The 24,455-nt window shown below is 40.1% G+C and overlaps 1 protein-coding gene and 1 non-coding gene across 7 annotated transcripts in view; one reads left to right on the forward strand and one right to left on the reverse strand.

Moving 5' to 3' along the window:
• The window catches only part of LOC111339590 (uncharacterized), a 52,342-nt gene that overhangs the window by 25,553 nt on the left and 2,334 nt on the right, over positions 1 to 24,455 (forward strand). For 3 of the 6 annotated variants that reach the window (XM_088761603.1, XM_088761604.1, XM_088761605.1), the window contains exons 26-58: positions 125 to 233; positions 1,118 to 1,243; positions 3,384 to 3,536; positions 3,650 to 3,817; positions 4,243 to 4,342; positions 4,822 to 6,840; positions 7,413 to 7,587; positions 7,682 to 7,730; positions 7,919 to 7,998; positions 8,083 to 8,206; positions 8,354 to 8,492; positions 8,760 to 9,307; positions 9,410 to 9,896; positions 10,278 to 11,246; positions 11,459 to 11,658; positions 13,357 to 13,727; positions 14,293 to 14,371; positions 14,684 to 14,800; positions 15,286 to 15,365; positions 16,642 to 16,862; positions 17,375 to 17,427; positions 17,589 to 17,767; positions 17,865 to 17,949; positions 18,161 to 18,256; positions 18,384 to 18,557; positions 18,756 to 19,072; positions 19,155 to 19,224; positions 19,385 to 19,463; positions 19,672 to 19,808; positions 20,899 to 21,050; positions 21,460 to 21,678; positions 21,913 to 21,976; positions 23,657 to 23,900. In XM_088761603.1, the coding sequence (XP_088617729.1) occupies positions 125 to 233; positions 1,118 to 1,243; positions 3,384 to 3,536; positions 3,650 to 3,817; positions 4,243 to 4,342; positions 4,822 to 6,840; positions 7,413 to 7,587; positions 7,682 to 7,730; positions 7,919 to 7,998; positions 8,083 to 8,206; positions 8,354 to 8,492; positions 8,760 to 9,307; positions 9,410 to 9,896; positions 10,278 to 11,246; positions 11,459 to 11,658; positions 13,357 to 13,727; positions 14,293 to 14,371; positions 14,684 to 14,800; positions 15,286 to 15,365; positions 16,642 to 16,862; positions 17,375 to 17,427; positions 17,589 to 17,767; positions 17,865 to 17,949; positions 18,161 to 18,256; positions 18,384 to 18,557; positions 18,756 to 19,072; positions 19,155 to 19,224; positions 19,385 to 19,463; positions 19,672 to 19,808; positions 20,899 to 21,050; positions 21,460 to 21,678; positions 21,913 to 21,976; positions 23,657 to 23,900 (8,183 nt within the window). The remainder of the gene's footprint in view (positions 1 to 124; positions 234 to 1,117; positions 1,244 to 3,383; positions 3,537 to 3,649; positions 3,818 to 4,242; positions 4,343 to 4,821; positions 6,841 to 7,412; positions 7,588 to 7,681; positions 7,731 to 7,918; positions 7,999 to 8,082; positions 8,207 to 8,353; positions 8,493 to 8,759; positions 9,308 to 9,409; positions 9,897 to 10,277; positions 11,247 to 11,458; positions 11,659 to 13,356; positions 13,728 to 14,292; positions 14,372 to 14,683; positions 14,801 to 15,285; positions 15,366 to 16,641; positions 16,863 to 17,374; positions 17,428 to 17,588; positions 17,768 to 17,864; positions 17,950 to 18,160; positions 18,257 to 18,383; positions 18,558 to 18,755; positions 19,073 to 19,154; positions 19,225 to 19,384; positions 19,464 to 19,671; positions 19,809 to 20,898; positions 21,051 to 21,459; positions 21,679 to 21,912; positions 21,977 to 23,656; positions 23,901 to 24,455) is intronic. The other 3 variants (XM_088761606.1, XM_088761608.1, XM_088761607.1) reach the window with 2 other exon arrangements.
• Trnas-acu (transfer RNA serine (anticodon ACU)) lies at positions 20,257 to 20,329 on the reverse strand. The gene has a single exon. It is a non-coding gene; the product is annotated as a tRNA-Ser (tRNA).

Genomic DNA, 24,455 nt, shown 5'->3' on the forward strand with positions numbered 1-24,455 from the left:
TACTGCGCAGGTTTGGATATGGACACCTGTTTCTTAATTTTACAACCTCTCATCTCAGAGAGACCAAGTGATTGATTTTAATTGATTTATCCTTGGAATGATTTATTTAACTTTGCTTTCACAGACGTTTTTGGGTAATTGCAAGCAAAGATGTTGTTCATGAAGATTTAATTGATAAAGAGTCTGAGCAGGAACTGGGGACTGGGTCAGAGGAAGTAGATTTAAAAGAAGAGGTGAGAGTCTGAGTAATTGGACAGTGTTCCTATAGCATCATCTAGTCACGGCAGGCAGGTTTTGGTAGAATGGGAGACTGGGTCAGAGGAGGTAGATTTAAAAGAAGAGGTGAGAGTCTGAGTAATTGGACAGTGTTCCTATAGCATCATCTAGTCACGGCAGGCAGGTTTTGATAGAATGGGAGACTGGGTCAGAGGAAGTAGATTTAAAAGAAGAGGTGAGAGTCTGAGTAATTGGACAGTGTTCCTATAGCATCATCTAGTCACGGCAGGCAGGTTTCGATAGAATGGGGGACTGGGTCAGAGGAAGTAGATTTAAAAGAAGAGGTGAGAGTCTGAGTAATTGGACAGTGTTCCTAGCATCATCTAGTCACGGCAGGCAGGTTTTGATAGAATGGGGGACTGGGTCAGAGGAAGTAGATTTAAAAGAAGAGGTGAGAGTCTGAGTAATTGGACAGTGTTCCTAGCATCATCTAGTCACGGCAGGCAGGTTTTGATAGAATGGGGGACTGGGTCAGAGGAAGTAGATTTAAAAGAAGAGGTGAGAGTCTGAGTAATTGGACAGTGTTCCTATAGCATCATCTAGTCACGGCAGGCAGGTTTTGATAGAATGCAGAACCCTTGTGCAAACTGAAGGCGATAAAAGGCATTATAGAAGCATGAAGCCTCTGAACATGAAGTTCTCGAAACTGTGTTTGGTTACTCTCATTGTACGTAAATCTACCTATGCACTGATGAAAATGAGTGCGTACTATCTTTGATAGAGAGCAATGATAAATAGGTTTTTAGTGACTTGTTATATGCAGAGGGTAAAGTTGTTGTTGTGTTGAACTTGCTGGGATAATCTGTTTTTTGTTTTCTTTGTGGTGATTGTATTTTATCAGATATTCAAGTGGCATTGGTTAAGTTGTAGGCCGAGTATTACCGTAGAACATGTCTGTGACAACACATTTAACATCAGTGTTACTCTTGGAAACGCTGTAGATCTAACATGGATCAAAGGATTTCAGGTGCGGCGTTATTCTCCTAATCTTTCTTTTTCTACTGCCATTCCTTCCCCTCCCCTCCCCTCTCAGATCTGTTGTGATTCAAAGGATTTCAGGTGTGGCATTATTCTCTTAGTCTTTCTTTTTCTACTGCCATTCCGTGCCTTCCCTTCCCCTCCCCTCTCAGATCTGTCAGGATTCAATGGATTTCAGGTGTGGCCTTATTCTCTTAATGTGAAGTGAAGTGAAAACCTTTATTAATTTATAAGGCTCAGGGTAGCCCCTTCAGACGCAAAAAGCTGTCTGTTATCAATGGGAGCCCTGAGCAACAACATTAAAACATTACACTAAAACAGGAAATAATATAGAGAACTATTTACAAGTAAAAGATTAAAAGATGTATAACACGAAATATCATTAAGATAATTCGTTAAAAAGAGTGCAACCATAATAATAGAAGGATCTTTTTGCAATCTCAGTTCTCACGGCAGGCGGATGTAAGAGGTTGCTTTGTCTAGTAGCACGCGCATGGATTGTATTATTACGTTTAAAATATTGTTTAAAATACTGGGGACATTGACCTTGCAGGCATTTCTTAACGAGTTTAAAGACAGATTTACGTCGGCGCTCCTCCAACGTGGGCCATTTCAGAACGTCCATTGCCTGCTTGCTGCGCACAGTTCTAGCCACTATCCTAGCAGCCCGGTTTTGGAGGGCTTCAAGGTCTTGTTTACGACCTTCCCCGCAACAGCCCCACACACATACACAGTACTCTAAAATAGGCCTAATTAGACTACAATACACTACATTTGCACTCTCTCTAGAAAGGCTTCTACGAAGCCTGCCGAGCATTCCTATGCGTTTTCCCGCCTTCGAAATTAGGTGCTTTATTTGCTCATTCCAGCTAAGGCGGTCATCAAAAACTATACCTAGATAAGTAAAATGAAAAACTCGCTTAATTACATTGTTATTTAAAATAATAGAAAAGGAGTTAACAGCAGATAGTCTAGGGGCGGTTCCGAAAAGCATAGCTTCAGTTTTTGTTACATTTACAAACAGACTATTAAAAGAAAGCCAGTCATCAATTTTAGACAGTTCAGCATTCAGCTTGTCTTGAATTACAGAGGCTTGAATTACAGAGGCTTGAATTACAGAGGCTTATTCTCTTAATGTTTCTTTTTCTACTGCCATTCTGTCCCTTCCTTTCCTCTCCCCTCTCAGATTTATCATAATCGAAGGATTTCAGGCGTGGTCTTATTACGCGAGCTCCCTGTGGAATTCCCGAGTTATAAATCGGGCCTCTTTATTTTCCATCTTGACACGCAAAACGTAGTCTAGCAATTAAAGCGCATGCACTAAGTATGCTTTTTCAGTTGCGAAGTAAGAAAACAACTATACGGCATTCAATCATGAAGTATATACCCAGGTAAGCTTCAAAGCACATGGTTATCATGGCGGTCAGAAAGATACCCCGTGGTTCAAGGGTAAATATGTCTTCTCATAAGCTCAAACCACATACAAAAGCACATACTGTTCGTGGTAGACCCACACTAAAAGATGTCGAGGGTTTTCGGAACGGGTCGATCCACGAACTTTACGAGAGATCAACTTACGAACGAATATTTTTGAGTGAACCTTCTATCGAGAATTATGCTATATCAAATGAACTATCTGCTGAACTGTCTATTGTAAGCTTAAAACCTATCCCTGAGCATCGTCGAGTATCTAGCTTAAATTTGTCAAAACGTAAATTATACAACGCTCTTGTCAGATTACATGCCTTTGTAAACATTCCTAAGCAAAGAAGCCCGAGTTCACGCAGTGTATGCGTCTAGTTCTCTTATGCTTTTGTTTCTACTGCCATTCCCTCCCTTTCCCTCCCCTCCCATTTATGAATCTGCCTTTGTCTTACCAAGAGAAGTTAACTCAACCATAAACTTATTCGCCATCAAAGCAGTCAGCTATCTTACCGTTTTTAATTATTTTTGAAGATACCCAGGACACACAGATGTTTAAAGTCAGGTCTTAACTCTTGATGATACAATTACTTGGATAATATAACCATAAAATTGCCAGAAAAGAAGTGAAAATCTGTATTGTATTGTATTCACCAATGATACATGTAATTCAATCTTTACAGCTACTTTCTCTATTCTACTTTCAGCTTTTCCTAAACGGTCAACACTACGGTGGGTGGTTCAGCCCTCGCTGCAGAGGCTTGGTTGTCAGCGGTATGATAGGTGGAAAAGTGTACCACGTGGTATTGGTAGCGTATCCTACCAAAGATTCATTTGAACCCCAGCTCTCCAATGAAGTGGTAAGGTTGTTACTTAACCCCATTAGCTGAACATAGATTCGATCATGCGCCTTGTGCAAATAAGCCTTTGTTCATCATTGATGTGCATTTTTCATCCTCTGTCCACTTTGCAGGTGGTTTCATGCCCTTTACAAGCTTCATCCGGGGGGCCGCTAGTATCTCTAGAAGCCACCACCTCACCTCATTCTCTTGTAATTGTATGGCCAATCTATTGTGATCCTAACACTGCTGATATCGTATCATACTCCGTGATTATCAATGACCAGCGGTTTGGAGAGCAGGTGAACACCGAATTCAAGTTTTACCTTGTGAACATCATGCTTCACCTCATGCTTCGGTAGTGAATGATTTATTCTACTGGTTTTCATATGAAAAGGGCTAGAATTAGATTGGGACGATTTGCTTCCCTATACCCTCTCCCTTCCGAAAAGGGCAATCCATTGCTCATTCGTGTCGTGCCAAGCGACCTTGAAATGCTTGAAAAATTTAGCGCCTTTCCAGTAGATACTCTTGGGAAGATTTCGTTGATTTTTATCGAAGATTGTACATTTAAATGTCAAGTGTACTTATAGCACAGCACTAGTTCCTCTGCTATTACCTTCACTGAAGCTGTTTGGTCTTTCTTGAAGCCAAAATACTTTACTGCGCTTTTTGTTTACTTTCTTCCCTCGTTCCTGACAATATGTTTTTCTCTTTTTTTGAGCAGGTAATACCGGAATGGGAAAGTGGCTATTGTAGAATACTATTTGAAAGCAGTATGCAAGATCAGAGTTACTCATTGCGTGTAGTTTCTCATTCTTCCCGTGGTAAGTACTTCAGTCTCTTAACTCGTTTGGTCGCCCAGAAATTTGAGCTAATCATCTGGTTTTTCTTTGAAAATGAAATCATAAGATGTGGCTAACGCATTTATATCATTTTAGCTGGCTTTCGAATGATATCTTTTTGCTAACCCATTGTTGAAGAGCTGTCTTTGGAGATTCTGTTTATGAAGCGTGTAATTCTTCTAATTTAGTTCGTTTCCTAGTTTCTATGGCAATCTATGTGACATAGAATAATCTAAGTTCACTGCACTTTTCTGTCTATTCTAAAATGTCAGAAAAAAAGTTGTCACAGAGCAAATAAACGTAATAAATTCATGTTAATTACTTCTAACGCTCGTTCTTGTTTTTTTTCTCTTGCGTTTTCTTGTTACTTTTTTTAATGATAAGGTCGAGAGTTGTTAGTGAAAGAAAACTTGTTCACAATTTATTTAGGTGCACATCTTTTTTTTTTCTTTTTTTAACAGGATCAGATTTTTTGTTGTACTCAAATGAGGTAGAATTCTCGCTGCCAATATCAGAGGAAATTCTTGCGGGTGCTTTACAGAAAACAACAGCTGAAAGTTATTCTGGGGAGGGTGACAAAAATCAAGATGGCGAAGCCGCACGGGAGCTGCTGTTAGTTGCTGAGCGAGTCACTTCAGAGTCGTGTGAGTCAGAACAATCGGCTGAAGGTGAAGAGCTTTCTCTGAAATCTGTCATTAGTAAACTGCAGACAATCCCTGAAGATCAACAGTTGGATGTTTTGGCTGCTGAGCCTGATACAGATGTTGAACAGGGAGTTTCATCTGAAGAAATGGACGATTTAAAGACTATGCTAGTGGACAATGAACTGTTACACCGTCTTGAAAAGCAAGAAAACGCAGCTGGAGATGGACTTGTTCCTTCAGGATATGAAGAAGCTGATGTGAAAGATGCATCAGCTGACTTGTCATCACCTCTGGGGGAAGTTGAGACTTGTACTGCAGTTAACGTTGAACTGGATCCCGCTATTTTCAGAGGCCTCGACGTAAGCCATCGAGGAACAGACTCAATTGTACGATCGCTGGTAGACTCTACAGAAGATGAGAGGAAAGCAAGTCAGCTGTATGAAGAAGTTATGGACGAGGCAACAACTGGGCGAGAATCTAACGTTGAAAGTTACACTCCCACAGGCATTGTATATAATGAACTACAAGAGGATGTTATTGTTAATCAGTGTGTTGTACGCGATCACGGACCAACGGTAGAACAAGCATCAGAGCAGGATGTGGGAACTCAAAAAACACTGGAAAATGGAGAAGGAAAAAGAACTCAGTTAATGGATAGCGACGAACAATCGTCATCGCATGAAACGAGCGCTGATCTTTGGGATCATAACGAAAAACAAGGCGACGAAGATGCGACAAAGAATGAAAATTTTATAGCCAAACGTGACAAGCTCAATAGTCACGCAAAGAGTCACGTAGCGAGCCAGGGTAGTACCAATCATGACAGAGCTGGCGACAATGGTGTCCAGGTCAGCTGGGACAATGACAAACCTGAGGTTGAATCAAGAAAAGAACCTGATCAGGAAACTGTAGAAGACGGGAGTCATTTCAATGATCTTGGGCACGATACTTTCATTGCTCACAGTCGAAGAAGTGAAGTAGGGAAGACAGACTTGTTCACAAGCGATGGAATGTCTTCTGAGATGGCTGATGATTGCACTGAAAAGGTGGTATGTGGTTTACCTAAGCATGATGCCTCAGGCGAGAGAGAATTGCAAGATAGTGACACAGCAATAGAGGATGGAAATGTGCGTGGGGCAAGAGGTGAATGCGTGAGAAAAGTGATATTACCCGACCACCGTGCGCAGCTTACTTTGGAGCGAAATAAGTCAGAGCAACCAGTAAAAAACAGAGAACTGAAGGATGAACACCATCAAGGCGAAAGAGATGATATAAAATCAACAAGAATACAGTTACAAAATGCCTGTCATGAAGAAGTAAACGGAAAACGTAAAAACGAGAACTTACAAGAAGAGTTGATTGCTGCTGCAGTCGAAGTGTTACAAGATTCACTCAACAATTTCACACAAGTGAAACACAGAGCCATTTCAGTGTCAGAGGAAAAAGATGACTCCAAAGGAGCGATTAACGAACGACTCAAGGAAGGCACCAACTCTGAAAAGGTCATGTGTATTGAAAACCAATCTGCAGATTTAACACGGCAGGAAATGAATTATCAAATTCATGGACCTAAAAATGCAAGAGACGGCAACCGACACGAAGTTGTGGACGACACTTGGTCGGCGTTCAGTAGCAATGGCTCAGTGAAGATTGATAACGACAGAATAATGACTGTTGCTTTAGAAACAACAGAGATGCCCACCTTTGAAGAAGCATCGGTCGTAGGTGATCCTATGTTCGAGCTTAACAGTAATCAAGAGGACGTAGACTTCCAAGTTGAAAGAGAAAATAGGGATTCCAACGTGAAGGAAGAGGAAGCAGAAGACCGTTTTCAAGGTTAGATTCTTTTGGCGTCTGACTGTGTTTTTCTTTATAAGGGACACGCGGTAAAGGCAGAATTAAAACCACATTTAAGCACAGGTTTCGAAGATAAGTGCCTAAGATTAGTTTACTGGGCATTGTCATGCATGAGCTCTCTCTCTCTCTCTCTCAGTTTATTCAGGTACTTTCCGTTCTTCGTTTTTTGTATAGTTATTCATTCGACACATCTATTTAATGATGTTGTGTTGTCAGGTGCCCAGAGGTTTGCTGTGGCTTAGTTGTCATGGTGACCCTTCCCTTTACGTCACTTACCTCTCAATGTAATTGACCTAGTGTGTCAAGCAAAGAGAATGTTGCACCTCTGTGTACCTAATATACTTTCACTACAATAGAGTCGTGCTAATTCGGCTTAAAAATTAATTTCTTGTCTCACGCCTCCCGTAACCAGATGCTTTCAGGTGAGATTCAAATCAACTTTTTTTTTTTTTTTACTATTCGTAACATGTGTGATGTCACTGACTGATTGTTTGGGAATCGTGTGTCAGTAGAGGTTTTAGAAACATGTTACGACGAAAATTATTCTCCAGGTGGATCCAAACATCTCCCCAGACCCCTTCTCGTAATCAAAGGAACAACGCCCACCACCGTGACTCTGGAATGGGAATGGAATTTGCTGCCCGGCCAGATTGTTGGCGCAGATATTGTCTACTCTGTGTTTGCCCTCGGTAGAAAATTTCACAGCGATATTAATAGCAATTTTTGGTAAGTTTTGTTGTCTCAAGAAAGCCCTGATTGTGCTAATCTCGGGATTTTTTAACTGCTATGAAATTGAAGTAGTGTCCTTATGCTTCTTTAGTTTTAATTTTGAAGACAGTCCAATGAAGACAATGTGGCCGAATGAAAATGTAAGTAAACTGAATTGACAAATAAAATGATAAAAGCTTTTTTTTATCCCTTTATTAACCTTGAACAGTCCCTTAGAAGTTCTCGTACATCCTTAACACACGCTCGTGCAAAACCTTTCTTTGATTGGTTAATTACTTTATTTCACCTTTTATTGTGTTTAGTTTTTCATATATTTATATATTTACAGGCTCACTTCAAACAACACGCATGGCGCACAACTGGCTGTGTTATCGAGATCACCGGCTTAAAACAGCGTTGTAGTTACAGGTAAGGTAGTTTAATTGATGCTGTATTGTTGTAGAGTACCTACGACACGCCCCTCACTTCTCTACCTTGGTCGTGTCTTTATAGAATGGCCGTTCTGGGCCAGTTGATGCCATGTGCTGATGAAAGCCTGTCACGCGTTATTTCCTTTACCATGCCTGGGCCGCCAAAGTCGCCATTACTCCATGTCAGAGACCTCCAGGATAGACAGGTACTGACAAAGTCCTTAAGTGTTTCTTCTTCAGAGAAAAATTGGACTCAACTTGCGAATTATTGATGTCTGCATCGCTTTGGGTTGAGATGGCATCGCCTGATTTTATCTTGCCATGTCCATGATCGATCATTCTTTGTATTCCAGGTTACTCTGACGTGGAAGCCGCCCGCGTCTTTCGGAGATGCAACTGTCGTGGGATATAGACTACTGAAAGATGGCAAGGCATTTAGGGAAGACCTAAGTTCTGAAACTCTCAGTCTGTCTTTAACTGGTTTAGAGGAAGGTTTGTGTGAACTGACATTTTATGAAGCAAAAAATACTCGGACTAGTTGATTAGAAAATTTCCCATTTGGCTCCATAGATTTTGTCGTTTAAAAGTGGTTTGAGGATGGAAACATGACTTTTATTGTATTAAGTTTGTGAAAGCTAAAACAACTCTAAATAATTTTCAAGTCAATTGTATAGATTTGTCTTAGATTTTTCTAACTTGTGATCTTAACTTGTAATATACGTTTAATCTCTATTTCTACATGTATCCTTTTTTTATCAGGTGTAATCCATAACTTCAGTTTATTAGCTCTGACTGGACACAGTGTAGGAGATAGCAAACCTTCTAATGCAGTCGTTGTACACTGTCCTATTGCACCTGCATCTCCAGAAATTTACATCATAGAATCCTCAACTTGGGGATCTATATGCATCGCATGGAAACGTGATAAGCTAGTGAGCTCCAGTTACTCAAAGAGACCTGTGCAGTCCAGCTACTGTGTCTTTGTAGATGGAGTACTTCATGGGGAATGTGCGCTGGATCATGTGACCGACATATTCTCAGATGAACACACTTATACCATTACAGACTGCATATTTGACCGCAAGTACAGTCTGAGCGTTAGAAAATATCTAAATCCAGATGCAGGTACCAGTGAAGATAAGAATAAGGTTTGTGTGTGTGGTTGCTATGGTGAGAGCTCCAACATTTTGGAGGTTTACTGCCCTGGACCACCATCTTCCCCTGTGCCTCGGGTTTCTCACATTGACCAATCAGGAGTCACCTTGTCATGGAGCAGGTCACGTGAATATGGTGGAGTAGCTTTGGAGGTATGTTTTTTCATTATATTAACTTAGTAATACCACGAGTTATACGGTCTGCACTATTGAGATTATTGTTATGAAATAAATGTTTATTTTTCCTTGTTTAAGGGCTACCTTCTCTGCATAAATGGTAAATGGTCAGGAGAACTGTTTCCCCCAGAACAGCAAGAAACAAAATTAACAGGTTTTAGGCCAGGAGATGTCATCCGCGTCCAGATGGCTGCGGTTGCTTCAGATCTTGGCGTTCCAATATCAGAAACAGTTAGCCAGGAAATCAATAAAGCGCGTTCCTTTCCGTCTTCATTTGAATTACTTGACAGTGGTGTGGAAAGTAGCTCAAGTTTGCTTTCCAAAGGTTCAGTCGACCATTCAGAACAGTTATCCCGCTCTCTAGGGCCGCCATTGCTGATCCAGTACTCCAACTTGGTTAGACCAATTTCCAGGTTTGGACTGACGAATGTGTGCTGTCGATCTGTTTGCATTACATGGTCATTGGATGTTACAGCTTCTTGTTCCGTTGAGCCAGCGATACTAAGAGCTTTTTGCTGGAAAACTACAAAGCATCGAAGATCTGCCGTGAGATACAGGGTTGAAGGTAAGGATTGAGCAAATTGATGTGAAAGTTCGGTATCACCAGATCTTGACTTACAGGTTATCCGTAGGAAATGTTCAGTTACCAGCATAAATTGCTGAGCAAGCAGTCGTGCACGAACTGTTCACGTGCACACTGAGAGCAATGTTCAGTTACCAGTCTAAATTGCTGAGCAAGCAATCGTGCACGAACTGTTCACGTGCACACTGAGGGCAATGTTTTACCAGACCGTCCATACAGCAGCTTAAAAAAGGTTATGAGGGGCTGAAGAGGGGTGACAAGAGCAATTTTAAGGTGTTTTTCTCCAAATATGTTTAGTAACATTTTGGCTTCGTCGTCTGAACCTTTTTACTCGTTGAAAAATGCTCTTTTGTCTTTCAATAGAGAAGCCTTTCAGAATCAAAGACCTTGAACCAGGAATGGAGTACTATGTAATGTTAGAATGTCTTGCGTCACACGTTAATGACGACAGTTCCAATGAACAGCCAATCAACCGCAACCAATCCCAGCCCATCTCGTTCAAGACGGGCATACCACCAGGCCCTCTCACTAATATTTACGTGATCTCAGCTACAGAGCAAAGTATCAAACTGGCCTGGGAGGCTCCAGTAGAACACGGTGTCCCTGCAGCCATGATACTAGTGAACGTAAAAAAGACCAGTCAGCATTCAACTGAACAAGGCGTAAACTTTCACGTGTCCCCTGACTCCACCGCTTTTGAATTTGAACATTTGGCGTCAAGAACCCTATACGCATTTACATTCAAGGTCTTAACTGAAGATGACATCTTCGACATCTCTGAAGAGAGAAGTACGTCAATTGCTAGTTTCTGTGCGTCTACAAACGGCGTGGATGCCGCTGACAAACTTACACTAACGTCACGCACTCCTACTTCACTTTCCATTAAATGGCAGCCGGCTGAGGCTCATGGGTTTTCCATTATTCAACACTATAAAGTACATTATGATCTAAACAGACGGCAACGTAAGAGGTCACGTGGTAAAGTGGTGCAGCAAGCGGAGACCGTGAAGGATTTCGTTATTGCGAGTGAGCGCTGTGAAGCAGCGTTAAGAGGACTGGAACCTGGTTGTGTTTATAAGATCGTTGTTCAGACGGTGGAAGGACTGATGGACCATTCGTATGAGGAAAACTACGACAGTGACGACAGCGACACGAATCCCGCTAATAGCAGTACTCCAAGTGAGAAGCCAGCTGATGTGCAACGAATTCACCTATCAGGACCCCTGTTAGTTTCGACCTTGGCCCCGCCTGAGTCGCCTGTGCTCATGGTTAGCGATTTTACTGCAACTCAAATTCGTCTGACTTGGAATCGACCTCTGGTTCTGTCACCAGGTAAGGAAGTTAAGAATTGTGTACCATTCACTTACCTCGAATTGCCTGCTAACGTGTCAACGACGTCACTCCATTTTGGCTATGTTCGTCTTAGACATAAAGCTGGAAGGGGCTCACTTTTCCAAATTTGCGTTCAAGGTGCTTAGTCTTTTCAAAAAACTAATATAACATAACTCACGTCAACTAATTTGTTGATTTTTGACATGGCCCAGTCACTAATGATGACGACATTCCCTGTGGTCGCGTGCGTCATTTAAAGGGTTTCCGTGTGCAAATCAATGGCCGCGTGTTCAGCAGATTAACCGCTGACAAGACGAGCATTACAATCAAGAAATGCAAGTCAGGAATGAAGTACACCTGTGTGGTTGTGGCTGTGACTTGTCCTGAGATGTTTGGTGGTCATCAAAGGAAGGTTGGTTCAGTGGGTCCGCCTTGGTTTCTAATTCTCGTAAACTAAGCTGGGTTATATGTATATATATATATATATATATAGGAAGTCTGCAAGTCGATTTTCGCGTGGAACAGTGCTCAATACGTTGAAGCAGAGCAGAATAAATATTATGAGAGGAAAAAAGGACGTAATTACATTTCCCGACAAGCCTGTTTCGTGAATCGCTTCACTCTTCAGGGGTTTAACCCCTGAAGAGTGAAGCGATTCACGAAACAGGCTTGTCGGGAAATGTAATTACGTCCTTTTTTCCTCTCATAATATTTATATATATATATATATATATATATATATATATATATATAGGGGGCAAATATACATATATATATATATATAGCTCTTTGGCATACAAAGCTTTGCTTTCATGTCCAAATTGAGCACTCTATCTAGGATGAGTCATTGCCGTTGCAATTGCGCATGCTCGCTGGTTTACTCTAGTTTGAGCACTCTGGCATGGCTTAGACGATACCACAAAGGTTGGGTCGTTTGGGGTGACCGTCTCGGTTCTCCCCCATCCTAGCATTAGCACTGCACTGATGAGGCCCAGAAGGCCGAAACAGTACTGTCTGCAGTTAGTTATATATATATATATATATGTCTATCTATACAGGGCAAATTTTCCTTTCAAACATTTATTTTATTTAAGTATGATTATTTGGGGTGTACAGGGTCAGGGTTTCCATCGTAAACAGAATTTGTTTAATTGAAGTTAGCCTGTATCCGTAATTGGATCCTCCTTTGTCTTCCGCTAAGTTGACTTCGGTCGTGTATCTTTAATAGATCCTTAGTTGGGTTTCATATGGGGTTATAGGCTTCCCCTACCCTGTCACCTTGAAAATGAAGTTTCCCGGGAGACCACGTCTCCGATCACGTAAATCACATCTTCGATTGCCGTGTTGCCAGCATGGTTGTCCTGATAGTGTAGTGGTTATCACACCTGACTAGTAACCGGGGGACGTGGGTTCAAATCCCGCTCAGGGCAAATTTTCTTTTCAAACATTTATTCCAGTTATATATATATATACATATATATGTATATATATATATATATATATATATATATATATATATATATATATATATATATATATATATATATGTATATATAAATATAACTGGATAATATATAAATATATAAGGTGATGAGCTTCGGGCGAAGCTCATCACCTTAGTTGTGATTTGAGTACTCTCGCATGGCAACATGCCTACACTTGGTCCCACAAGTGTAGCGCCCAGGCAATGGTTTATTCCAGAGCTTGGCCCAGTGTCTCCACTGCACTGACGAGACCCACATAGGTCGAAACAGTGTGCACCCTGTCTGCAGTATATATATATAACGTTATTTATTAAAGTTTTTAGACTTTTTATTGAGTATACGTCTTTCTTCGCTCGAAGTTGTCCGTCCTCGTGTGCCACACTACTTCTGTATGTATATATGTATGTATACTTACCTTTAAAACCTCTAATCTTCAGCTGTTCTTTGGAATTAAGACGCCTCTGAACGTAACTTTTTGTCTTTACTTCTTTGATGTACACTTCTAACACTAGATGAAACACTTGTACTTAATCTAAGGGGCTTGTAACCACTCTATAGATGACGTGTCTCTTTTATAATTATCAGGTTTTTCACTGATGTATGTTTTACCTTCTTGTGGCCGCTAGCAGAGTGAACCGCCTGACACAGCCATCAGCGACACAGACACAGATGAAGATGACATCAAATCATCCTCTGATTGTTTCGAAGAGTCGGCCTCAGATCCCGTTGAAGTTACTTTACCGCGTCAGGACTGGGGAGTTTGTTTGAGAGCAGATTATTGTGCAAGTAGGCCTGCCAGCTCATTGGGAAGCAGTCCGTGTAGTGAGACTGGTGACGAGGATGGTGGAGTGATAGTTCAGTGGAAGTTGTTGTCTGACCTAGCGGTTTATACGAGCGGATTTAGAGTGGTATGGTATTGTAGCACACTTGATGATCGGATGGAAGTGTCCTTATCTGGGGATGCAAATGAATATGGAATCTGGGCTGTATCACCAAGGTATCACTCAGTTAATGGCAGCATTTTGATTTTCTCCCTCTTTGCTAATGGGGACCATAAGCAGCCACGATGGCAACGGCAACGAGGACGTGGAAAAACAAGAGATCTAATGGGCAGAACAATAGCTCAGCACGTGCGTTTGAAACTTTCTACATTTCTTAGCCGTCCTGTGCAAAACAACAACGTGAAATCGCCAAAATTTGCGTCGTCTTCGAACCGAAACTACGACGCCAAATTAATTTAATTTCCATTTGGAACACAACGCTACTTCTATACGTCATGCTGAAGTTGAGCTGTGGCGCCGTATGAGACAGTAAGCTCATGCAGCCATTTTTGAAATTCTGACTAAGAGTAGAAATTCATTTTTTAATCGAAGTCTTCCTTGGCGTTGCCTTCCTGACTGCTTAAGGTCCCTATTGTATCCTCAGAGGCGCGTGAGGTTGTAGTGCACTGTGGACAAAGAAAGGATGAATTATCTATTTTGTCAATTTTAACTTATTTCATTTGTCTTATTCCGTTATGTCGCGTGATATTTTTGTTTTTCATTTGTCCGTCTTTTTACCAGTGCTGTGTACACTATTTACCTGGAGGTACTTGACGAAACAAAAGAAGCTAAAGCTGTGTTTGGTCCGGTTCATTGTCAGGTAACTTCCATTCTCACAGAGTACCCTGACTCTCCCTCACAACAGGACGCCCCAGTGTTTCAATTTTTTTTTTTAATTCATTTCTTGTCCCAATATTTCACCAAATGAATATATTAAACAGCCGTCAAGCACCATAACTGACTTATCATTCCTTTACCATTTCCTTAAAGGCTGGTTTCTCCTCCTTTAAAATTCTCTTCCCCAAGGTGACCCTTTTTTTTTCCCTATCGAAAAGTTTTCCTAAGATTATCTCTCTCCCCTTTTCTCCCCACGTGAATGTCTTGCTCGCAAACTTTTATTTTTGTCATGTAGACACCAGGCCCTCCCGCTTCTCCGTGGATCTGGTGCCGAACCTTGTCTCTGTCTCAGATTACAATTGAGTGGAATGAACCTGTTACATACGGGAATGTTAGCATCAGGGGTTATCAGGTGAGTTACCCTAAAGTTCGCAGAGAAATTACGCCTCAAAAACAGCGATATAGTTTTGTAATTGTTGGCAAACGGGTCAAAAGTGATGACCTGAAAGTTGCGAACTCAAAAGTAATTTTCTTTCGACTCAAAAGTGACAAATAATAGGTTCAACTGATGTTTTTCGACACCGGAGGCCAAACTCTAACAAATAAAACGCTGAAGCTGATATAGTTCACCTGTCACCTTGAATATGTGTTTTCAAATACCTCTTGTTGAGATAAAAATAAATTCCTAAAGTTTGTGTCGGTTATATTAGAGTTAAAACGACATATGTACGAAAACAACACACTTCATTCGATGTCACAAAAAACCTAAAAACAGTGAGAAGATGAAGAACACGTTGCTGATCCATTTTGAACTGAAAGCGATTACGCTGCCATTCAACGTCGTCCTCCCATGAAAAGTTTCTGATAGAATAATTGTTTACATTTCTATACCTACAGGTTTATCTTAACGATCGTCGCTTGGAGAAATTAGTCGACCGAACACAAAGACGAGTCACCTTTCACTGCCAATCATCCTGGTAAGAATGTCGTGACATGTCACACAACTGTCTCTTAACTGTGTCACGCTTAGGTAGACGTGAAGCGCAGAGTGATACTGAAAGTCACAATGTTTTGATTAATATTATGGAAAAAGGCGTAAATAGAGATTTATTTACACATTTGAGCCTCTAGCGATGACGTTCATTTGACGAGCTTAAAACTCAGAAAGTTCTGAATGAATAAAATAATGAATGTAAAAATTAAGAATTTAAATTGTTTACAATTCCCTGTAGATCAACTAGATTACTTTTGCTGGTGTCGACATAAAACAAGAGTTTTAAATAACTTCATGTTGCCTTTCCGTATGAAAACTGTCATGTTCTCACCTCGGGGAGTTGGAATTGAATAGAAATATAAAATTGCTTTCCTTGGTTGCTTTGACAACAAATCGAATTGTTTACTATCTTGCTCTGTGTGAGTTTTAACTCTTGGGACCTCCATCTTCCTGTTCGTGTGACTTCACTTTACGAGTCGCCGAACTGCTATCTTTTGATTGACTCTTGTTATCAGTTTATTGGTCTCGTCACTCGTCATTTCATCCTAGAGAAGGTGAAATCTGATTTGAATGTGGCCCTGAAATGAAACATCTCTACCTATCTGCTCATATAATTTAGTTTTAAGTTTATACGCTTTTATTGTTTTTTCCCCTGGTACATTATACATGTTCTTTGATGATATAGTAGGAAACTATTCAAGAATTTGTACGTGAAATTTTTAGGAAGATTCAGTCAAGCATTCAGGCATATATTATCGTAACACATCATCGACCAAACACCTCGGTAAATAAGCTGTAAAGAAACACCTGTTTGTTTCATTTTCTTTCATCTTGTCGTGTAGTTCCCCGTTGATAAATTTGCATGTTTTTTTCTTTTTTCTTTTTTTTTCTGTAATCCCTAAAACTAAACATTATAAAAACAGCTCAATATTTGCAGTGTCATGGAAATCTCGAGGCATTACTATTCGTTTTCGTGTTTGGTTGTAGGTCACAAAATTCTTCAGGACTCGTTTTTAATATGTGGTACTTTTGGTGTTTAGTTTGAGCAGTAACCTCTAGGACATAAATTAAAATAGTTTAGGTATTTATCGCGAGTATTCCTAAAGTTTGTGATAGAGAATATGTGCTGTCTCAAAACGATCAAATGCTTTTTTTTTCTGTTCTACTATAATCAAATGTTTACAACTGGTTAGAGAAAATCTAACGGTTGATCTGTGACGTGTGATGATAGCGGCTGTAATGTGTTTTTCCCTCTCCAGTGTGTACCGTGTATCGCTCGTGGCTCTTGGATCAGATCCTCAGTATGGTGATTCCCCCCCATCTAATGTCCTGAAACTCTTTACTCCTGCGGCTCAAGTCAACTTAATGGGACGCAGACCTTCGGTAGGAGTCAAGCGACCATCTCCTGACTTCACCGTAAATGTTCCATCGACTTCAAATACAAGCTTTTCATTCGAATGGACTCACCCCCCGGAAATATGTAGGTTTTCTATCTGACTACTTCAATCTGTCTGTGCAGTTCTTTAGACAGAAACAAGTGTATCCCTGATTATTGAAAGATGTTGCATGTTGCAAGTATTTGTTTGCTGAAGTGTGACGTTCTGAGTGTTTTATTATTATTATTATTATTATTATTATTATTATTATTATTATTATTATTATTATTATTTACTTTGAGTTGTTACGTGAGCTTTGTATTCAGATGTTGTGATTTGTTGGGGCTTTGGTGATGCAATACACGTTTGAAAACGTTTCATACGAATATTTCCTCTCTTCCTGGGTCGGGATTTAAACACGATAAACTTCCTCTACTTGTGAAGCCATGCCACTTTGATTCTTCTATTTATAAAGTTTATACGATTACTAAGGAGCAGGCAACAATCGTTTTTCTCTTTGATAGGGTTTTATTTCCTCTAGAGGCAAAAATATCCTGCTCATTATAGAGAAAAAACTGCTGTCAGTTGTTAATGGTGTATAATCTTTCTTTTCTAGTAGATACCGCTGATCATTATGTCATCAAATGGAGCTCTGTTGTCCAACCGCAGGTAAGAATACACCAGTTTATATTTTGTTTCTCCATCAAATGGAGCTCTGTTGTCCAACTGCAGGTTAGAATACGCCAGTTGATATTTCGTTTCGTCGAAGGCCATTGTTTTCTGCTTATTACTGTTGGTTTAGTGATCACTCGGTCTTTTTTTCATTTTAGGTTCAAGAACTAACATTACCATTGATGCGGACCTGTCACATGATTAAAGACTGTTCACCAGGAACCAATCACTTTCTTGTTGTCGCAGCCGTGAATGCGGCTGGGGGCCTGGTTTCTAGGTCAGAGCAGTATTTAGTACAAACTTCGGCACCTGTTCAGCAACCTGTCCTGAAATTGAGGTAACTCTTCTTGTGAGTGATTACTTAAATTCAGTGGGGAGCTCCCCAAAGACTCGGGAATGTTTGCTCAGTAATCTCTTGTACTTCGCTTTGACAGATTGTGTTGTCAGACGAGTATAACAATTGAATGGAGCAAGCCAACCACTTTTGGAGATGCTGAGATTGATCACTACGAGCTTATGGTGTGTTCTCATGAGTTCTTTAAACGATAAAAATATTAGTTTTTTTTTAGTGTTTTTTTAGTGTTTTTATTTTGTTTCAGTTCGAATGGTTGGTATCACTTCACATCATAAGCGCAGGTTTCTTACATTCCTTTGAAGCGGGAAAGCTACCAGGGTAAATATAAATTCGAGGTTGAATTTTGTTGAACCTTTTTATTTTCATTTTTTTTAGGTTAACAGGAAATCAGAAGCACAGCTGGATGTTGAGTTCAGTGAATACAAGTTTAACACCTTTGAGTCTTGCCACGAGTACACGTTTGTTTTAAAAGTATGTTAGTTTAAAAATCCTTGGAAAATCCTAACTGATTAACTTTCCTTTAGATTCATTTCTTGTGTCTTTTGGGGAGAAATTATTAAATATGAGATCGAGGATCAAATCCTTTTTCCCTCCGCAGGCCGTCAGCACTAAACCAACCTGTGACAGCCGCTGGTCGGAGCCTTTGGTAGTCACGTGCCCTGGTTCAGAGAAGCCCCAGATCGCTAGGATCCAGTCCCACCAGGTCAACTGTATAAGTTTGGGATGGAAGCCACCTCTTCTAAAGGGTGGAGCAGAGGTGGCTAGTTACAAGGTGATAAAGCTAGAGGTTTCTTTCATGAGTATATTCCAGCTTTGATTATTTTATTGCAATTTGCAGAATTTATATCTGTCTGCCTCCCGACGATGGACTATCATTATCAGCTCTGTTTCGTTTTTATATTTAACATGCATGCGTTATTTCTCCCTTTTTTAAACGCCCGTCCCATCCTGTTTGGGTATTTGGTGCTAGGTGTATTACTTAGAAGATAATGGAGAATTGGTGACAAGTGGAAGCTTCACAACAAATGAAAAGACAATAAAACACGGTCCACTACCCAGCCAAACTGAAAAGGACGAACTGTTTCCTGTGTCTCCCGACCGTTACTACTGGGTCATGCTACAATTAGAGCTCTTACCAGACGACTGCTTGGCAGTTTGCTCTGAACCAATCAGAACCCGTGCTGCTGTGTCGCCTGACTCACCTCTGATTAGTTTAGAAGTCGAGTGTTTGGACGAGAGGAGGAGACTGGAAGAGAGAATATGTGAACTGACTTACAAGAGAGACAGGTAGAGTTTTATGAATAGACTTTCATCAGTTAAGTTTGACAACATTGTACTAACAAATATTTCTCCTCCTTGTTTTGATTAGGCTTCAGAAGATTGTTAGTTCATTGAAAAACAGCATTGTTGTGAAAGGATCTAGGGAGAAAGAGAACAAGGTGACATATTCCGTTTATTTTAGATTTCTTTACACATTTTACTATCGAAAATTGGAGTAAAGTTTATTTTTCTTTCAATTGTGAAAGCCTCAGCATGGGCAGTCATGTATCGTGTACATTGAAATACACAATTGAATGATTATTTTACATTCCGGTACAGATTGTTGAGGTCACCAACTCAAGTTTGGAAGTTCATTCAGAACTCTCTGATGCACTTGAAGATATCAAAGAATACACAGGTTAAAAATCTACCCGTTTCACATTCATTGCTATGAACAACTAGCTAATGTGGTTTGTGACTAAGACGAAGTCTTTGAACATGGTTGTTCAACACAAAGTGTGAGCGAAGAAATATGGCGATCGGGAACCACCAAAGTTGTGATTAATATTCCTTGGCAAATATACGCGAATTGCTCGCTGATCGTCATATGCTCTGCTCATATCTAGGCTCTATTTCAACTCTTATAAGATGGTCTAGACCACATGACGACGGGGACGCAGTTGTAAGCGGTTACCAAGTTTTTGTTGATGGGGCTCGTTACGGCAAGATTCTATCTCAGAGGAGCTTAGAAACTCGTTTGAAGGTAACATCTTTTTAACTAAGCAATTTAACCTCAAGCAAAATCATTCCTTGCGGCTAATTATTATGGCTTAGTTCTATACGCAAAGTTTGTGATCTTGTGAGGAAACATTAAATAATTATTGGATGAGACTTTTGTGATATCCGGAATAATCAAGGTCGTTGTAAGTGTTATCAGCCTCAGCCTTTGGCTTCGGCTGATAACACTAACCGAGACACTGATTATTCCGGATATCACAAAAACCTCATGCCTCCCATAATTGTTTTATTATACATTGTTGTAAAGAAAATGACACCAAACGCATTATCGCAGCGAACACAGAGTAAAACGGATACAATGTATATATGAAGTTCATATATTTTGAACTGCGGTATTAGATACGTATGATGCACGATCCTCGCAGTAGAGAGCGCTTTTTATGCAATAGCGAAAATCAGATCTGAAAAAAATCAGGCCTGTACGGGACTCGAACCACTGCCCTCTGCGATAGTAGTGCAGCGCTCTACCAATTGAGCTAACAAGCCAACTGGGAGCAGGCCGTTAAGTTGATTCGTAATAAACCCGTGATGATAAATCAGATACAATGTGTATATGAAGTTCATATATTTTGAACTGCGGTATTAGATACGTGCGATGCATGATTACAGAGTAAAACGATCCATCCTTTTTTTTGCGCTTCCACATAAAAATATTTCAACACTTTGGCTAATTCCTTTTGTCGTTTGGCTCCTGGATATTTTTCTTTTTAAGGTATTCGTAGAACAGTTCCTTTGCCACTTTTGTCGATCTTTTAGTATTTTCCGAATCTTTATCTTTAAGTAATTTCTCAATTTCTCGCTGGGTCGATGAAGCGAATCGAGAAGCCATTCTTACTTCTCTGTCCGTAAACTTGACATTGCTCCACCGGAAATCATGCATTGCGCGCGCAACCAACAGATTATTCACTAATCTGTTGGTACAGATTAGTGAATAGTCTGTAGGTTGCGCTGTTTCCCAGAATTAACAGTGGGTGTTTAGCCAATGAGAAGACAGATGGCGACTACAATGTATAATAATAGTGTTTATTCGACTAATTATTTTGTTTTTCTATCAGCTGTCTACTGATTGTCACGTGATAGCGGTACAGACACTCACTGATCATCCAGTTGGACCCAGTTCTCTTTCCAATCCAGTTGAAGTGTCTGGCTGTGAATTTCTTCCTTTTGTGTTATTCTGTTATTTTGATGTACACAAAAGAGGTGAAAGGTGTGTGGTATTTTTACTTAGCTGAAGGCTTCATAACCACGCCGTACCTTAAAATACAATTAGAAGAGAGTTTTGGTTACAAAAAGAACTGATAGCCATGTGACTGACAATTGATACAAAAATCATTGCGAAACAGGCTCATGGGAATTGCAGCGAGTAGAGTAAAAACAAATTTCTTTCTACTGAATTCGGGTGTGTGTGTGTGAACAAATATTGGTTTTTGGGAGGGGGGTGGGGTGGGGGAAGCTTTAAACCGGAATAACTTTGGTTTGCTCATGATTGAGCCTATCACTTGGGGCTTACTAATCTTCTCGTGGGTGTGGCAAACTAACGTTTCTCTAAGGGTTAGAGTTTGTATATCTAGCCTTTTTACAAAGTAAATGCTCAATTGCTGCTATTTTTGTTTCAGTTGCCCTCGTCATGGTTGCTGTAGCTGGGAAGATTCTCATTCTTTCGAGTTTAAACACAGGAGTCAGTCATCAGGTGAAGTGTTTAGTCCACAAGGAATCCTGGCCCGTAGAATTCCCTGTCCCGTATTGAGTGTAATGGACGTTTTCAGCGCTCTTTGGCGACCAGTAGCTCCTGTTGGTCTCAACAAGATGGTTGCTTTGCTGTTTTGGACAAAGTGGTAAAGTTCATCGCCTTTGCATGTCGGTTGTTGATCTTCATCGTTCTATCTGTCAGCATATTGGTTTGTCTATAGTCTCTTTCTGTCGCTCCCTTTTGTCAGTGTGTCTGTCTGTTTTGTTGACTAGGTTGTTTTGAAACGGTAGTTTGAGCGAAGCTCCTAGCTTCTTAAAGAAGAAAATCCTTTAACTCATCCGAAAAAAAAAAGAAAAAAAAAAAACTCCGTTTATTTCAGGTGTTTTTCGTCACAAAAAGTCATGGAGTACTTCGTTCAGTTTGCAGAGGAATTCGCGGATGAGGTTGGTGAACACAGAGCGAGTTATTGAGCTAAGAACCTAACCCACCCCACCCTTCAGTTTTTTTTAACGTTTACAAATCACAGGGGGAACTGAGACATAATAAGGAATATAAATATACAGTGGTTAGATTACGTATGGCAATACTAGCGTTGATCTTAAACTCAAATTCATGAGCTGCTCCTTTTTTTCGAGGTTCAATTGAATCAAATCATTTGCAACGAAAGACTGGAACTCTTGAAGAAAAGTTAAAGAAAGACTTGGATGAGGTTCAAAAGTGGCTGAAATCCAATAAACTCACATTAAATGTCAAAAAGACAAAATATATGATAATTGGAAGCCACTACCGACTAAGGCATTTAAATGGTGACTTAAACGTTACTGTAAAAAGTCAACAATTGACTCGGGTGATTAAGTAACAATTATTCGACGAGCGCGCGTTGGATACGAGATGATAGATAGCCAACAAGGCGCGTAACGCCGAGTTGGCTATAATCATCTCATATCCAACAAGCGCGAGTGGAATAATTGTTTTTATTAAAAACGCCCTCAAGAAATTATTATTTTGTGAGAAGAAACCGGATTTTTTAGCTCCCTTTTGATTTTAAGCTGACGCGTACGCTTACCATATTTGTAGATTATGGTATATTGGCTCATATACCATAATGGCTAAGCCAATAAAAAGTCTTGAATTGCATTATCCGATGATCCAGTTTTTAATAATTATAGATATCTGGGAATAGAGGTTGACGAGGCATTGGGGTGGCAATCCCATGTAGATGCCATCTCTAAAAAGGTATCTGCAGGTATAGGGGATTTAAAACGTATTCGTTCCCTGGTGCCTCGCCAAACCCTACTGCAAATGTATGATGCTTTAGTCGCTCCTTATTTTGATTATTGCTCCGAAGTCTAGGGATGTATAGGAAAAGGCCTGTGTGACAGACTCCAGAGATTGCAAAATAGGGCTGGGAGAATTATAACATTTAGTGATTAGAATACAAGATCTGCGGATATTCTCCCAGACTTGAGATGGGATACGCTTGAGAAAAGACGCTCTAAACAGCTCGCAATAAGTGTTTTTAAATCTCTAAATAACTTTTACCCTGAGAGTTTAAAGAACATGTTTAAAGCAACCTCCGGTATTCATTCTTACAATGTGCGAGGTGCGTCGAACAACATTTTTGTACTAGGGTCCCGTACTGGATCTGCTAAGCGGGCTTTTAGCTACAGGGGAGCAGTCATGTGGAATGGCCTAGAAAATGTGCTTAAAGAAGAAAAAATATATATATTCTTTCAAGTCTGCCCTGTCTTTCTTGAACCATGGATGATTGCCCTGAGGGAGTTGAGAGTGAATTTACTTTAGTTAATTAATGTACCTTTAAGGTTGATTGATTCTTGTGCAATTAATTGTAGGATAGATTTTCTTAATATGTAGAAATTTTAGCAGTAATGTAGTTTCTTTGAAAATTTCTGTTATGTAAACGGCCCACTGGAAGAACACTTTTAATTTTTAATGAAGTGATACCGTCAATAAAGCTGGATTGAATTGAATTGAATTGAGGAAAGTTGTGTGGGAATGTGAACTAGCAACCAAAAGTGTGACTGACTTTTAAGATGACTCTCACAACCTGGTGTATATTGTTATTTTTAAAGATTGTTGTCTTTTCTTTCGTTATTTTTTAGTTCTCATTTGTCACATGCTGTGTGCGGAGTGAGGAACCACTTACATCCCATCGCCAGGCCCTCGCTGACATTCTGACCGAACGAGGCTGGCGCAAAAGTACCGACTGCGTCACACATACTTGTGGCTGCCATTCCCAGAGGCAGCGGACTCGTCATGCGCGTCGAGGCGTGATGAGTAACCCGGATATTTGTCAGTTGTTTGGTCTGGTTGGAACACCCACTCTTATTCTGTTGAACAGCTCAAGTGAGGAAATAAGGACACTTTTTTTTCGTATATTTTAGTAGTATATGCCACACACTAATGAATTGTGTTTTTCGCGCGCGTTGATTGGCTATCTCATGGCCGATTATCCAATTACTATAATTGACTTCTGAGCGGCCATATAAGAACAAAAAGGCTTCCGTCTCGTTTCAATTTCTGTGGAAGAAATTTTATCAGTAAACGAATAGGCCATGGTAAAACACAAGAATGCTAACAAATGCAATTTAGCGGAATATTATGGTATGTCAATGCTAGCAGAATGTTATGGTATGTTAAATTATCTTTTCAAAACATTGGCGGGCAATTTACAATCGTTAACTGAAATTTTGTGTTTACTATACAGAAGTTCACGCCTGGGAAAAATATTGCAACAAACAAATTCAATTATCTCTTGCACCTTCGACTGAATTTTTTAGACGCTACATCGAAGGTTACCTGAATAGATACATAGCATAAAAAAACTGACAGGATTCCGTTCGATTTTTGTTGCAAGCTAGACCTGAAGAAGTGACAATAGCGATTTATTTCCAATTTTTT

This window comes from Stylophora pistillata, chromosome 5, assembly GCF_964205215.1.
Source record: "Stylophora pistillata chromosome 5, jaStyPist1.2, whole genome shotgun sequence".
In the NCBI taxonomy this organism is placed as follows: Eukaryota; Metazoa; Cnidaria; class Anthozoa; order Scleractinia; family Pocilloporidae; genus Stylophora; species Stylophora pistillata.